Source organism: Nelumbo nucifera, chromosome 5, assembly GCF_055504915.1.
Source record: "Nelumbo nucifera cultivar China Antique chromosome 5, China Antique-T2T, whole genome shotgun sequence".
Classification (NCBI taxonomy): Eukaryota; Viridiplantae; Streptophyta; class Magnoliopsida; order Proteales; family Nelumbonaceae; genus Nelumbo; species Nelumbo nucifera.
The window spans coordinates 30,361,452-30,377,229 of NC_142653.1; the positions used below are offsets into that span (position 1 = coordinate 30,361,452).

At 38.8% G+C, this 15,778-nt stretch overlaps 1 protein-coding gene across 14 annotated transcripts in view; it reads left to right on the forward strand.

Annotated features, from left to right (window-relative positions):
• The window catches only part of LOC104600052 (uncharacterized), a 34,322-nt gene that overhangs the window by 1,613 nt on the left and 16,931 nt on the right, over positions 1-15,778 (forward strand). For all 14 annotated transcript variants that reach the window (XR_735598.3, XR_735600.3, XR_735601.3 and 11 more), the window contains exons 3-8: positions 52-139; positions 4,862-4,961; positions 5,041-5,114; positions 5,227-5,298; positions 5,508-5,585; positions 6,324-6,448. Coding sequence is in view for 6 of the 14 variants with exons in the window: in XM_088887157.1 (XP_088743283.1) it covers positions 52-139; positions 4,862-4,961; positions 5,041-5,114; positions 5,227-5,298; positions 5,508-5,585; positions 6,324-6,448 (537 nt within the window). In the remaining 8 variants the exon portion in view is untranslated. The remainder of the gene's footprint in view (positions 1-51; positions 140-4,861; positions 4,962-5,040; positions 5,115-5,226; positions 5,299-5,507; positions 5,586-6,323; positions 6,449-15,778) is intronic.

Below are 15,778 nucleotides of genomic sequence, written 5' to 3' on the forward strand. Positions count from 1 at the left end.
CTTTTTTGTCAGTGTCTACTGACTACTTTTAAAATGCTCTCTTATTTGCAGATTAAATGAGTACAATACAGCATTAAAATCATTGAAGAGTGTCCGTGACTCCCTGTATTTGCGATTGAGTGCAGAACTTGAGGCAAAGGTTAGGCATATATTTTACTGCATACAAGTATCTTGACTCACTTTTCCTCCTTGTTATGCATTAGTTTTATTGCTGTTACCTCTTATCCAGTTATGGATTATGTATTAATGAAACAAAGCATGTAAGTATGTAACAAGGTCCAGACAGTTCTCTTGTGTAATGTGTTTAAAGTCAGAGGGTCTCTATCTGCTAGTTAGATTGTTTAGCAAAGAAGGCTAACTGAAGAAGGAATATTCCAGTGCAAGATTGGACTGGGACCCAAATTGACTCCAGACATTTCTCTTGCTATCTTTATTAACGGGAAAAATTTGAGCCCAAAAACTGTTGCTACATGATCAGAATAAAGCCTTATTTTTGGGTAAGTATTAAAAATATAAAAAATTTTAACAACTAATATTATTTGTCAAGGACACTGAAAAAAGGTGGTGCGCAGAGCTGGTTTGAATTGGAGGATGGAATGGGTGGCCAATCTAAAGGGTCTCCTATTCAATGAATGACTTGGATTGGCTGCATTATGTTTCCACATGGAAGAAACATTACAGGTCACATTGGGAAGCTCCCTACTTGACCTAACTAATAATTTTTTTTATTGTTAACCAGAAGCTTTATTAAATTAAAAAAATAAAAGAAAATAATGATTTACAGTAGCCTGTGCCAAGCACCCCTCTTCCATTGTTACTTTGTTAGCCTAGTCCCTAAGTTTAAGCAACATTTTCTTGCTTATATTTCATCCCTCTTGGGGAATAACCACCCAATGCATATTTTTCATGTTTATTTTTATCCCTTACCTTAGCGGCTTAGCCAGTGCATCAGATAGGAATACATTTTGTGTTTTAAAAGCTGGAAATTCAGATAAATTTCCAATGGTTCTCAAAACTTGAGGCACAAAGTGAGGTTCATGCTTGAACGAATTGAGGTGCTGCTTATAAAAAAGAAGTAAAGAAACCGTAATATATAACAATATGCAATTCTAACTTCTAAAAGAAATAAAATCTTGTTTTGTTGCCTTGTAGGTTTAAGTCCTATATAGTCTAGTCTTAGGGGTAGATTCGAGCTGATCCAAGCCGAATAGTATGAGGTTCGAGCTCGGTTCGCCAAGGTAGTACGAGGCTTGAGCTCGGTTTGAGCTAGAACTTTGAGCTTGAGCTCGGCTCGAGTCAAAAACTCGTAAGCTCGAGCTTGACTTGAGAAAAATGTTTTATAAAAATAAAAAAGTTATATATTTTTATTTGATATTTAAAAAATTAAGAATTATAATAATTAGTTATTATTATATATAAAAATAAAAATTATATATATAATATTTATAGGCTCGAGCATGGCTCGAAGCTCGGTTGAAACCGAGCCAAGCTCGAGTAGCTCATGAAGAGATCAGCTTGTGGCCACCCCTATCTAGGTCATTTAAACCCTAAGAAATCAAACAACAATGTAGTAAATTACTTATTCAAACATGAAGTTTAGGGGGTTAATTTATCAAAACATAGAAAAAGTCTAGGATAGGCACACCTAGAAAGTGAGTCTTGCTTGTGACTTTTTACAGCGCTAATATATGTGTTTGTCACTGTGTATTTAGCAAAAGATGTAGATCTTAATATTTGAGTGTTTATTTTTTTGCATATTGTGCATTTAGTGCGTGCCTCTTTAAAGCCCAATATCAATTTGAGTTTCTAGTTGGGTGATTATGGATCTCTCTTATTTCCTCAACAAAGTTTACTGAGTCCAGCATTGAATTCTCACCAATGTTTAGTGAAAACATCATTGAACCAATAAAGGTCTAGGGCCAAGTTTGGGAGTGCTTAAAAATAAGTGCTTATTTGAATAAGCACTTATTTTGGGCCAAGACCACACCGATAAGCACTTATTCAAGATGCCCAAAATTCTAGCTTATTTCTAAGTGCCTATACAATAAGCACATATTTGAATTTTCCTTCCAAAACACTCCCTGATTATATTTCAAAATGCCAATAAATAGTGCCCTTTGCTCCATAGTTTTCAAGGTGCCTAGGTGAGGCTAGGCAACAGGGGGTGCCTTGTCGCCTAGTCGCCTAGGCAATGGATTTTTTTAAGTGAAAAATACATATTCTAGGTAGTTCCCTAGGTTCCATAACCATCTATCCTTAACAACTATCCATAATTTTCATAAAAAAATTATAAACTTCATGTTTATGTCTAGAAAATCAACATATTTATGAGAACTGAACCATCTTTCCTTAATAACTATCCAGAAATTTCAAAAAATATGGGGACTGAACCCCTATTTTTTGTTATAGGAAAAGAAGAAGAGATGTGTTGATTAGACGAAACTTTAAGTTTTTCCCTTACTTATTGGTTCAAATTCTGAAGTCTTTGAGGGTTCAATACATCAGTTAGCAATGTTTGTGTTGATTAAACCCTAACAAATAAGAAAATAATAAAAAGAAAATAGTTTATAAACACAAAAAATGAATACTTTTGTTTAATAATGTCTATTTTATAATTATAATCTCAAAAAAGTAACAATATAAAAGTATTTTATAAGACAGTATACAAAACCGCTAGGCGACTGGGCGAGGCGAGCCTCCAAGGGCGCCTTGTCGCCTAGGTGTTGCCTTGACAACTATGCTTTGCTCGAAGAACATAGAGTTTTCTTTCTCTATTCGGTGAAACTTTCTTCTCTACTCTTCATGTCACAACCAGGTTGGTTAACATTCTTATCTACTCTATTTTTTCTCCATTTTCTAATCTTCAACTGAACAACCACTACATTTTCTCAAAAAAAAAAGAGCAACCACTACATTCGTTTTTTCATGACTACATTCGTTCAGCTCTGTTTTTTTTTTTTGAAAGAAGGTAAAGTATGATTGTATTAATATACGGTCCTGTGTACAAAGAGAAGCTGTACAAAATGAAGGACCTCAAAAAAAAGGCCATCCTCAAAAAAGTATGATGAGATATACTATCTGTAAAATCATTATGTATAGACATCCAACTTCTCAAAACCTCTATTGCCAAGTTAATGACCTCAGCTTCAGTAGTAGATTTTTCCTCAAAAATCCTGTTGTTCCTTTCTGACCACAGTCCACATAACTGGCAACTGCCAGAGGGATGGAAGCCCAGCATAACTTTCCTTTCTTCGACAGCCCCTGAATATGCCACTCCTCTAGCAGAGCTCTAGCTGAGGCTTGCATGCACCAGCTTAGATTTAGGGATTTGCAGAAGTGTGACCATACTACAGAACCGAACTTGCAATGAAGGAAGAGATGCCCAGAGGATTCCATTTGCATATTGCAAAAACAGCATCTCCAATCTGGCAGATTAAGACCTTTATTTAGCAGCATTTCTTTGGACAGACACCTCATTTTTTTCCCCCTGTAAATGCCAGTTTCTTCTTCTTCCTAAACGTTGGGGATTTTCCAAGCTTGTACATCCAGTTGGTGAACATTCTTCTTGATGCGACACTCTTTAAATTTGTATTTTTAAATGAATTAGTGCTCATTGGAGAAAAAAAAACACTACCAAACACCCAATATAAATAAGTGATTTTTTAAAACAAGCACTTGAAAAAGCTGGGTGCCAAGTGCAAATAAGTGTTTAGTTGAATGGGCACTTGTTTTGAAGCACTTATTTTTCAAGTAAGCACTCCCAAACTTGGCCTAGATTTGATCCTAAGTACATTCTATTATGAAGTTCCCCAATATTCAGAATTTCCTAATTCAATAGTTTGTCCTTTTGTGCCAACTGCCAAACCACATGCTAAAATACCTTAACATTAAGTTTCCCTGAACAAGTCTTCATCTCTTTCTTTTTGACAAGTTAAAGGAAAATTATATTTGAGAAAAAGAAAAACTTGATACAACTTCCATCAACAAGTCTTCATCTTTCATCATACCAAATTCCATCCCAAAACTCCACTTAGAGCCATTGCTTCCTGAATTTTCATGATTTTTCCCACAAAGTAGTCTTTTTGTCCTTAAGTCAAACCTACTAAGAATTCTATTAGTTGCCCTTTAAATCCATTATAACCTACTTACAAACGTCCACTGAAAATTTCCAACCGAGGACCTACTTTTCTCAATTTGAAACTTTTCATGGTCTTGGGACAAGTTTATAGTGTTTGTAGTGAAGCCCCAAGAACCTTCATAAGACAACCTATCATACCTTTTCACATTTATCAGTAAACCTATTTAACCCTTATTCCTAACTTTACAAACCCATCTTGAGTTAATGCACCCATATTAAAGTTGTGTTGATGTCCATACTGCTCATCAGTTTCCTTCTTTTTACCCAATAGGCTTTAGATTATCCCCTGTTTAGAGACCTACAATTGCTAAACAAGAAAACATTCTTAGAGTTACTGTTCTCATTTTTGTCATTTTGATTGATGAACCTCATATTATTAAAATCTTGCTGAAAAGTTTAACAATGAGAATTTATTAGGAGTTCCATCGCTATTGAAAAATTAGTTAATGTAGTATAAGGTGAAGAAAAAGTAATATATCTATTTTATCTCTTTAGTAAAAAGTTTATGGGTTAGCTGATCTTAATCTTTCAGTCCATTAGATTCATGTTTGTTGGTCTTCTTCTAGTTTTTTCTCCTTAGTCCTTACCTATTTCCTGGTTGCTGCTGCTACCATGCCATTCTGTATAACTTATAGAAAAGCTGTTTTATTCTTTATTCTTTTTTATATTCCAATGTTGTCATTTTTATTATTAATGTTACTGTTTCCCTGCTTCACTCACCAGGGTAAAACGGATGACCAGATCAATTGGAGAGTTCTTCAGAATGAGAAACTTGCAAGATTGAGGGAGAAGCTCCATCTTGCAGAGAAACAACTACTGCAAAGTTGGTTTCCTTATAAGCGTTGTTCTTTGTTGTCTAGTTGTACATTAGCATAAGTTTTACCAGTTGATAATTCTTGTAGGGAAGGCTATGCTTCAAAATATGTCTAATGATTTAAAGGTTAGATATGAGATGCTTGAATCAGCTCAGTGCACGGTAGTACAATTTCTGACCTTACCATTTTCAATTGACTTTAGAGTTTTTAGTTATAATCTCCAAGAGGTTGTTTTATTGTGTAACTTACATACGTTGGTCATTTTCAATGCAGTTGGAAAAGAATCATGTGGAGCAGATAGAGAGTTTCTACCCAAACCTTATTTGCACTCAAAGCCTAGGTCATGTAAGAATACTTGTCATATTAAGCTCTTTTTTTATGTCTCTTCTTTGGAATTGAAAGTTAATAAATTTGTCAATTTTTTTTTATCCCATTTGTCCTGTCTGACTGTTGTTTTCTGAGGCTCATATAAACCATGACTTGTCTATCATTGTTAATGTTTGAACTATTGGATGCACTGCAGATTAATACCTAAATTTTTGAATGCATTGCAGATGGCCATTACCTCTGAACGCCTTCACAAACAGTCAGTAGTTATAAAACAGATTTGCAAATTGTTTCCACAACGCCGGGTAAGCACTTAGTGAACTCTTAATGTATCTTCAATTTAACATGAAACAGTCTTTTTTATTTTTTTATCATCAACCATATTTTCTATATAAACCCCAGTGATGACATAATTATTTAGATATATTCTTTTTAAATGCTATTTCATATTGATCTCAGCATGATCTGCATTCGTCTTCCTCTATATTTGAGGTGGATTGGCTGATTCTGATGGTTGTTATATAGGAAACCCAAACCATTATGGGATTGGGTTGGTCATTTTGGATAGGAACAGAATTAACAAAAAAATTAATTTTTTTTCTTCGTAATAAAATTTAAAATTTTATTCGTAAAATTCTATTGCCTAGGCAACTAGATGCTCACAGTCACCCAGAATTGCCTATATGCCTTGACAACTATGTATTAACTTGGGATTTTCTGATTACCCTTACACTGATACTTATTAAACCTTTAGTCATAGATCCAGTACCAAAGTATATTTACTCATAGATCAAAGAGGCCTTCAAGGACCTTGACAAATAACTCATAATGATATATGATTGCTATGTTTACCAGACTATGTAGCGGTAGAATGATGTCATATCTTTTCCTGTTTTCATCAAGCATAGGTGGTTGTCCCTTTAATATTATGTGCTATTACAAGTTAATGTTGAGCCATTGTTGCATGGTTTAGATGGCATAAGGAGCTATGTGGAAGTCATTGTTGCTAGGTATCTTTGAGTAAGATGTGATTCTGTTTCCAGGTGAATATTGATGGAGAGAGAAAAGATGGATCTAGTGGTCAATATGATCAAATATGCAATGCTCGCTTACCAAGAGGTCTTGATCCCCATTCTGTTCCACCTCAAGAGCTTGCAGCCTCCCTTGGGTAATTTCGCTTACTTGAAATCTGGTCATCCCTTTTTCTGAAAATATAACTTTTAAGTTTCTTGGGGAGGCCTTAGAGTTTCCTAAGTCATGCACCGATGTGTTCTTTCATGCATTTCCTGTGCATCTTTTGGTTAATTTCAAAATTTTATGCCTTAATATTGGTAAAATGGATTGGTAATCTGGTGGTGAGATTTTTGTGTGATCCACTGATTGGACATTTGCAGATATTTTCTACATTATTACTGTCTGGGTTCTGCTAACAGAAGCCCAAAGGTTAATACATGATTGATGTCATTACTCATTATCAACAAAAACATAATGGATATTTCTTCTTTATTAGTATGGAAAAAGATATTTCTTCCTATTGAGATTCAGGAGTTGCATCTTTTTGAGAAAATTTAACCAAGATTTATTGAGAATAAAAGGGGGGGGGGAACCCCTACAAGTTACAAAGGAGGAAGCTTGTCACTATATAGATGCTCCAAATACACACCAAATTTAGCTAGGCCATCTGCGGTATGATTGCAATCCCTAGAAATCCAAACTAAGTTAACATTCAATCCATCCCAAAGAATCCCAAGCTTCAGTCAGATAGTGATAAAGTCTCCAAGGGCCCCCTTTTTTGTCTCTTAACCATTTTATTGTATTTGCTGAATCACCTGCAATGATCAAATTCTGAATACCCAAATTCTTAATTATCCTGATTCCGGTGAGAGCAGCCATCACTTCAGTCTTTGTGGAGTCGGCCCAACCGATTGGGCCACTAAAAGTCCAGCAGATATTGCCCCTTTCGTCCCTTACTGTACCACCAATACCTGCAAAGCCTGGATTGCCTAAGACACAACCATCAAAATTAAGGATTATCACACCTTCACTGATGGAAATGGGATGCCTCAAGGGAGTTTGCTGAGGATGAGGCAGAAACAGAAAGGGGTGAATATTTCTGATAATATCATTGACTGAAAATCCTTTAAATAGATCTGAATTCACCGACCAAAGGATGCAAAGATAGGTAATATCTGAGATTAACTCCTACAAGGTTCTGTTTTTATTGTCAAAGATACGGGTGTTTCTTTCACCCCAAATGCCCCACATTACTGCATGAGGCACTGGTTGCCAAAAGACTTTACCCCTTTTGCTAAGCCCTATTCCTTGCCATTGGTCAAGTTGTCCATAATGTGTTTTGGAAAAGCCCAGCTGTACCCTGCCATATTCAAGAAATGGGACCATATCCTTTGAGTGAAGCTGCAATGAAGAAGGATGTGATCTGCAGATTCACCCTCGCTGAGACATAAAATACAAACATGAGGAGAAATGGAGTGTCTTCCCGAAAGCTTTTTTTGAAGGAGATCACAGGTATTAATTTTCTGGAGACAGGCTTCCCATACAAAGAAGCAAATTCTTGAGGGGATGTGGCTGCACCAAATTTTCTTGTAAGGAAAAGAGGGATGCTGATCTTCAGCAGTCAAAAGCCCTGAACATAGACTTAGAAGAGAATTCGCCATTTGGGTGAAGGGTCCATATATTTTTTTTGATAGATAATGATAATGAAAACTTTATTAAATAAAGAACTAAGTATTCATCATACAATTCCCCACAAAGAGGTGCGAGGTGCAGCCTCCAAACTACATCATAAAGCTTACAATTGAGCCCAAAAGAGTTGATTCCTATGTACTCCTTGTTTAGCTAGAAGGTCTGCCAGCCCATTTGCCGATTTTCTTTCCCATTGAACTGTGACTGAAATATTTGAAGTCAGCCACTTAAATCTTCTCAAAGCCCCCTTGTACGGCTAGGCTTCCGTCTCTGGTTCTTTTAGCCATCCAATAACCAATTTGGAATCACCTTCAATCATTAAATGCTCCACTGCCAACTCTCTTGCATATTCTGCTCCTTGTAACACAGCTTGGAGTTCTGCATTTACAGTCTCCCCACCCTATAGGACCAGAAAATAGAGCTACAATCTGACCCTCATCATTTCTGAAGACTCCCCCTATTCCAGATGGCCCTAGGTTGCCCAAACTACTGCCATCAAAATTTAGTTTAATGACACCTGCATTAGGAGGCTTCCAATCCACCACCGGCTTGCTTCTGATTGCAGAACTTTTAGTTAGTTGTTCCCAATTTCTCCTTATGTCATCGAAAGTGTAGGTGGAAAACAGATCCAAGGATTTTACCCAACTTATGGCCCTGCATAAGATACTTTCTAACACACATGTTTGATCCCTCTCCTTGTCATTAAAGATTCTAGCATTTCGTTCCTCCCACACAGTCCACACCAAAGCAGCTCTAACACACCTCCACAAAACTCTTCCTCATCTCTTTGGCCACCTGAAAGTTGTAGGATAAAAAAGATTGCAAATCTACACCGGTTCTGTCCACCTGCACCCAAAAAGATCAAAAAGCTTTTCCCAAAGGCCTACAACAAAAGGACAAGTGATTAGTATATAGTATCAACTTTCCTTGTTAACTTTGCATAGGGTGCACCAGTTAGGAGAGATACAAAGACTAGGTCTTCTTTTTTGCAAAACATCCAAAGTGTTGATTTTCCCGAGGGAGACTTCCCAACAAAGGGCTCCAACTTTAGGAGGGACAGGTTTGGACCAAACTTCCTTGTTATGAAAAGGTTGAGGCAATGGAGAGGAGCACAAGGAAGCAAAGGAGGCACAAAACAGGAAGAATACTATGAATAACCTTCCATGGGGATTTCAGTGTAGCATGCCGAGATACACCAGCATCCCATCCATTGTCTGCAACACCATGCACACTCCTTACCACTTTATGCCAAAGTCTCCCTTTCTAGAGGTCACCTCCATAGCCATTTACCTAATAATGTTGTATTTTTCTTCCATAGATTGCCTAATCTCAATCCCCTTGCTCCTTCCTCCTACACACTATTTCCCACCTAACCACATGATCCTTCCTCCCTTCCCCTGACTCCCACAAGAAATCCCTCATGACTTTCTCTACCTTCAAAATCACCTTTTGTGGCATTCTAAAGACAGATAGAAGGTAAGTTGGCAAGTTCGCAAGAGTAGCTCTAATTAAAGTGATCCGACCTCCATGGGAAATGTAGTTTCTCTTCCAAACTGCCAGCTTCTTTGTGCAATTTACTACGATTGAATTTCAAAAACTTCCTTCTTTTGGATTATCTCCTAGAGGCATACCCAAGTACTTCAAGGGCCAACTAGATATAAGGCAACCTAAGGACTTTGCTACCTCACTCAATTCCTCCATCTCCAAATTTACCCCCACTACACAACTCTTTTCAAAATTGACCTTCATCTTCGACACACATTCAAACAACTTTATTACTCCTTTCAAGTTTCTAGCCTTTGAAGGATCTCCAGACTCACAAAAAATGATTGTGTCATCCGCAAATTGCAAGTGTGACACCACAATACCCTCTCTTCCTACCCTCCATCCTCTAAACATATCCAGCCCATCAGCTCTCGAAATGAACCTACTAAATACATCGGCTACCAAGGTGAAAAGGAAAGGAGAAAGAGGATCCCCTTGTCTCAACCCTCTAGAGGCTGGAAAGAAGTCTCTAACCACTCCGTTAACTAAAACTGAAAAATGACAAGTTTCTAAACAAGCCTCAATCCAGCCACACCATTTCTCTCCAAACCCAAAATTCCTCAGGGCTTCCAATAGAAAAGACCAATCGACCATGTCATACGCTTTCTCCAAGTCCAGTTTACATACAAAACCTTTCTTCCCCCTTCTCTTGAAGTCCTCCACACATTCATTTGCTATCAAGATTTGATCTATGATCTGTCTACCTTGAATAATGGCCTCTTGTGATTGGCTTATTAAAGTTGGCAGGGTTGATTTTAACCTTAATGACAACACTTTGGCCAAAATTTTATAAATGCTAGTCACTAGACTGATGGGTCTAAAGTCTTTCGGTTGAACAACCTCTCCCTTTTTAGGGATCAAAGCCAGGAAGGTGGAGCTGATCCCTGGACTTATAAAGCGAGACTCCGCAAACTCCTCAAATATTGCCAATAGATCTAACTTGATGATATCTCAACAATCCTGAAAGAAAGCCATAGTGAAACCATCAGGTCCAGGAGCTTTAGGTCTATCCATTGAAAACACAACTCCCTTTATTTCTTCCAATTCAAACTCCTTTTCCAACTGATTTGCCACCTCTGAGTCCAATCTAAGCCACTCTAACCCATCCACTCTAAGCCTCACATCCCCCTGTCTTTTGTAAACTGCCTTGAAATGATTCGTGAAAACATTAGTAGTCTCCTCTTGATCATCCACTACTTCACCATTAATCTCTAACTTTTCCACGAAGTTTTTTCTCCTTCTTCCATTAGCGATTGTGTGAAAAAATTTAGTATTACCATCCCCTTCCTTAATCCATTGATGCCTTGATTTTTGTCTCCAACACATCTCTTCCTTTAGCACTATCTCTTCCAATTCCTTCTTTAGATTCCATCTTAAGGTCCTTTCTTCTTCTGAGAGAGAGTTGTGTCCTTTTTCATCCAAAAGTTCAATCTGGGAAATAACACTTAATTTCTTCTCCTCCACTCTCCCGAAATGCTCCCTATTCCACTCTTTAATTTTACATTTTAGCCTTTGAATTTTCTTGTGAAATTTGACACCCCTCCCAAGGGTACCCACCACTTCTTCACTCCACCACTCTGACCTTTTGGGTAAAGTCTGGATGTGTTAACCATATATGTTCAAATCTGAAAGGTTTAGGCCCACTCAGGAAATTCCTAGTTCCAATGCTTATCGGCCAATGGTCTGAAGTGACTCTTGGCAAGGCCCTAGCTGATAGACCTAACCAATGCTCTCCCAATCTGAACTAAAGATGAACCTATCCAGCTTAGAGCATCTCAGGTTAGATTATAGGTTGGACCAAGTGAAAACAGCTTGTTGGAGGGGGATTTCTAACAGACCACACTCATTAATAAACTCATTGAATTTTCTCATGCTAATTGTGATCACTTGATTGGGGTTATTGGTCTCATTTGTAAACCTAATCACGTTAAAATCCCCACCTAAACACCACGGACCCTCCCACAAACCCCTTATTATCATAGAGCTCTTCCCACATTTCGCCTCTCTCTCCATATCTATTCGGGCCATAGACATTCGTCATCAGTCATCACCCAGGTAAACTCTTCTCCCACACCCTTAAATTTCAAAGAAACCGTAAACCGACCTATTAGCTCTTCCATTGGCTCCACTACCTCTTTCCTCCACAAAGTCACTAAACCTCCTGAAGCCCGGCTGGATGGCAAAAAAGACCATCCTACTCCTCTAGAATACCACACACTTCTTACCCATTAACTGCCACTTTTGTTTCTTGAAGCAAGACTATATCCGGGTTTTCCTTTCTAATCAAATCCTTTATTACCCTCCTTTTCCTAGCACTACCCAACCCTCTGACATTCCAGCTCAGTATCTTCATTGGATTACTTAAATTTCCACCCTAGACACCACCATCCCTTACTTGGTTCCTTTCCTTCTTTCCCCCCTTGTACTGAATTCTAAGTCTGCTGCTGATTTTAATCTTTCTACCTCCAAAAGCTTCCTCTTTCTTGGATGATCTTTTTCCTTCTTTCCCTTCTTTTTGGAATACACTATGACACTCACTACTTCTTTCAACTTCAAGCCCATCTCTTCAGCCACTTGATTCATCGGTCACTTCCCTATTCCCTCACCCTCATTTCTTTCCTTCCCTTTTCTTTGGCTAGCCTCCTGTAGATTCACATCTTCTTCAATGTATCCAACTTCTGCATCCCTCCTAGTCAGCTCCTCAAAGGAATCAAAGATTAAATCCCAAATTTTATCACCTTGTGCCTTCCATTCAGCTTCCATACTCCCTCCATTAAACCAATTTTCCTTCTCTCTAACCAGAACCTGCTGGATTGTGGCAGACAATGGAAGGGTCTGGATGAAATCTGTTGCACTCAAAGAAGGCCCATTAGTATTCTTAAAATCAAAGACTAACATACCTGGAGAGGATGGTTTTGTTAAAGGACTTCCAAAGAAAGTTTTTGTCTTGGGACTAAACCTACAAGAACCGGTTTCCGGAGGTTCGGTGTTAGACTGAAGTTGAATGGCGGCTGAACTTGAGAAATCGGTGCCCCCTTACTGGTTACACCCCTACTTTGCTTAGAAGAACAGTTAGAAACCAAAACCACAACACCCTGCACCTGTTGAGACCTCGAGATAGCTTCTGGATCCCCCGGGCAGTGTCCAATACCCAGGCTGGTTGGCATCTCTTCTTCCCTACCCGCCTACAAGGCGGCTTCAGAGGTGATGATAACAGTCTCACCGTCATCTTTTTTGCCTTCGTCTTCCTCCAAGAAAAGCTTTGTGTCAAAACTTTCATCCCCTCGAAACCCAAGGGATTTCTCTGGCTGAATACTCCCAATACTTGAAGTTTCAGATTCGTCAAACTCAGAATCTTCCTCACTGAGTTCCAGAAAATCGTCCTCCTTTGCTACACCCTCTGTTAAACCGGCTCTCTTGTTTCTTGGATTACGTCTTTCCGGCGAGCCTAGCTCCGGCGCTGACACAGGTCTCCACTGCAACGAGCTGAAACTCCCAGGACCTCCCCTCCCTGCGTCCTTTCGAATTGGAGAGGTCCATCATCTGTCCCTTTAGTTGGCCCACGTGACCACTTAAGTGGTTACATGACTTAATTTTAAGGGCTGGCTGGGCCAGACCCAAACACTCCTTTAAGGACCTGTTGACAATCAGCCTTTGAAATGACTCGGCCCACCCCACCTGCCCTCTTTAGGTCCATTAGAACAACTTTCCCTGTGGCTAAGACAAGTTCCCTCTCTACTTGTGCCCATGTGTCCCTCTACTCTTACCACCTTACCACCTTGCTTTTTTAAAGAACGTTTCAGTCCTTTCTCTCCACCTTGACTAGAACCACTCTTATTTGGTGAAACCTGTCGAATAGCCTTCTCCCTCCTCCCTCTTTCTGTCAGAACCTGAGCATAAGACCTATAGCTCACCACCTTTTCCTCTTCTCCTAATGGCTCTTTCCCCTTGGTTGCTGGTAACTTTCCTTTTGAGTTATCCTTTCCCAAGAATACCATTTTAGTGTAAGTGTCTGCCAGATTTGAATACACCAATCCCTCACTTTCTCATAGCCTTTCTTCTTCAACCTTCTCATCCTCCTTCCTTCTCCCCTTACTCCACAAGGCAACTTCAATGGCTGTAACCAGCCAGGCTACATAGAACACTCCATCAACCATCAGCTTTACTGAACGAGGGGATATCTTCCAGATGCACATTACTCAAGCAAATTGCAGCTGAATGGAGGTCTTCCACAAAGGAGCCAGCCAGTCTTGTGATAGATACAGAAGCTGAGTGCAATTTACAACACAAAGCATATAGTTGTAACTCCTCTCCAACTACCTCAAGCAAGGCCTTACAATACTCAAAGGGGGTTAAGATGGTAGTACAGTTCAAGTTTAACTTCTTTAATAACTCTTCTCCAACTGTCCTCCAGTTTTTCGGAGGTACTATAGAAGTTACTATAAACTTTTTCTCCCACTCATTCTTGAGTTCATAGCATACTATTCTGCTATCTTTTGCTGCTTTACCCAGAATTTGTACACTTCCAACCTCTTTCTGGAACTCCTGTTTCCTAGCTCCACCAACTCCATTCACTACCTGTAACTGTTCTTCCTTCTCAGAACTGCTACCTTCTCCAAATCCCTCTCGGGCAAAGAAGTCCTTCAAAACAGTTGACACTTCTTTCCATTCAATCCCCAACTTTCCTTTAGGGAAACAAACCATTTGTTTTTTTCCTTCCCCAAAAAACTCCAACAAAGCCACAAACCTTCCTCTAGAGTTCTTTGCACTCTAACTTTCCACTCACCTGAACTGCTTTCTCCAAGAATGTCCGAAACCATACTACAGATTCTTTCCCGACCAGTAATACCATAGCCTTGTTTAGTTCTCTGATTTTCTGAGCTTTCTTCCCTTTCACCCAAAAGCTTTCAAAAAGAAACTGTTTAGTCTCAACCTTCAAGGTCCTTCTCCAGCTTGTTGCCATGATAAAATCTCCTTCCTCCAATCCTCCCCTAGCCATCTCCTTCCTTTTTGATATTACTGCTTGGGTGAAGGGTCCATAGTCGGGTGTCAGAATGAGAGGGGGATATATAGGCATCTTTGAGGGTTTGGGTTAAAGATGCCTATATATCCTCCTCGGTCCATATTCGGGTGTCAGAATGCAATCCCCCTATGCTAGTTTCATGAAATGTTCCCTTAGATCCTTACTGAGTGATAGATGACAAATGTGGATGCTGGTAAACAAATCGAATGCAGTCACAAGCTTAATATGAAAAAAAAGGTAAATATGCACTCACTATATCAGTCATCTGGTATATGGATTGCATAAGCAAGTGTAACTTAATCAACCCAGTTTTGTCCTTGTGCTGCATGCATGCATGACTTATCCTCCTCATCCAGTCACTCTAAGAGTTTTTGGTATAACCAATTTAAGCAAGCAATTGTACATATGTTGGGACTTGGGAGCTTCTGTATTTTTTGTTTGCTCTTTCATTTTAATGCAGCGATTTGCTACTAAAGATGAAACTATAGCACTACATAAGACCTAAATATTTGATTTTTCAATATATTTTAGGTTCAGTCACTATATCTACGAGTTAGCTTACTTCCTTTTAATCCTCACGTCCTGCTTACCTTAAACTTTCACTAAGCCACTTGTTGCTGAGGTGATTGATATTTATTTCACAAGTCCAAACCTCCTAGCTGGGTTCCTCTTCTCACCAAGAGGGCAGGATTCCTCCAATTTCTAAATTTAAATCTCCTAGTCTTCTCATTCATTATTCTCAAAATTGTTATTGCTGCTATGTTCTTCTCCATACAGCATGCCAGTCATATTTGTCATTCCTACAAAGGCTTTACATATCTTTGATTACCATGTATCCAAAAGTCATAAAACAGTAGAAATGTGTATTTGTATTCCATACAACTAACTCTGAGTAATATCCCGTTCAATCTCTCTCATTGTAGTTTATCCTATGGGTCCCATACTAAGTAGGGAAATACTTTTTTGAGCTATTTTAAAAGAAATGTATATTTAGGCTGTGTTTGGTTTGAAAGAAATACCTTGTACAGGTTTCCACACCTTCCCCTCCTTTCCCTACCTTTTTTCCTTCAAACCAAACACAGCCTTAGGGTGCAGGTGGCATTGAGATATTTAAACATCTATGGCATATGAATCTAAATGAGGAGGCATTCAGATATTCCATGATCATGGTCGACATATGTTACCATATGTTCTGCAAGGTGCCAACTGGCTGGTTGGTAAGGTCTC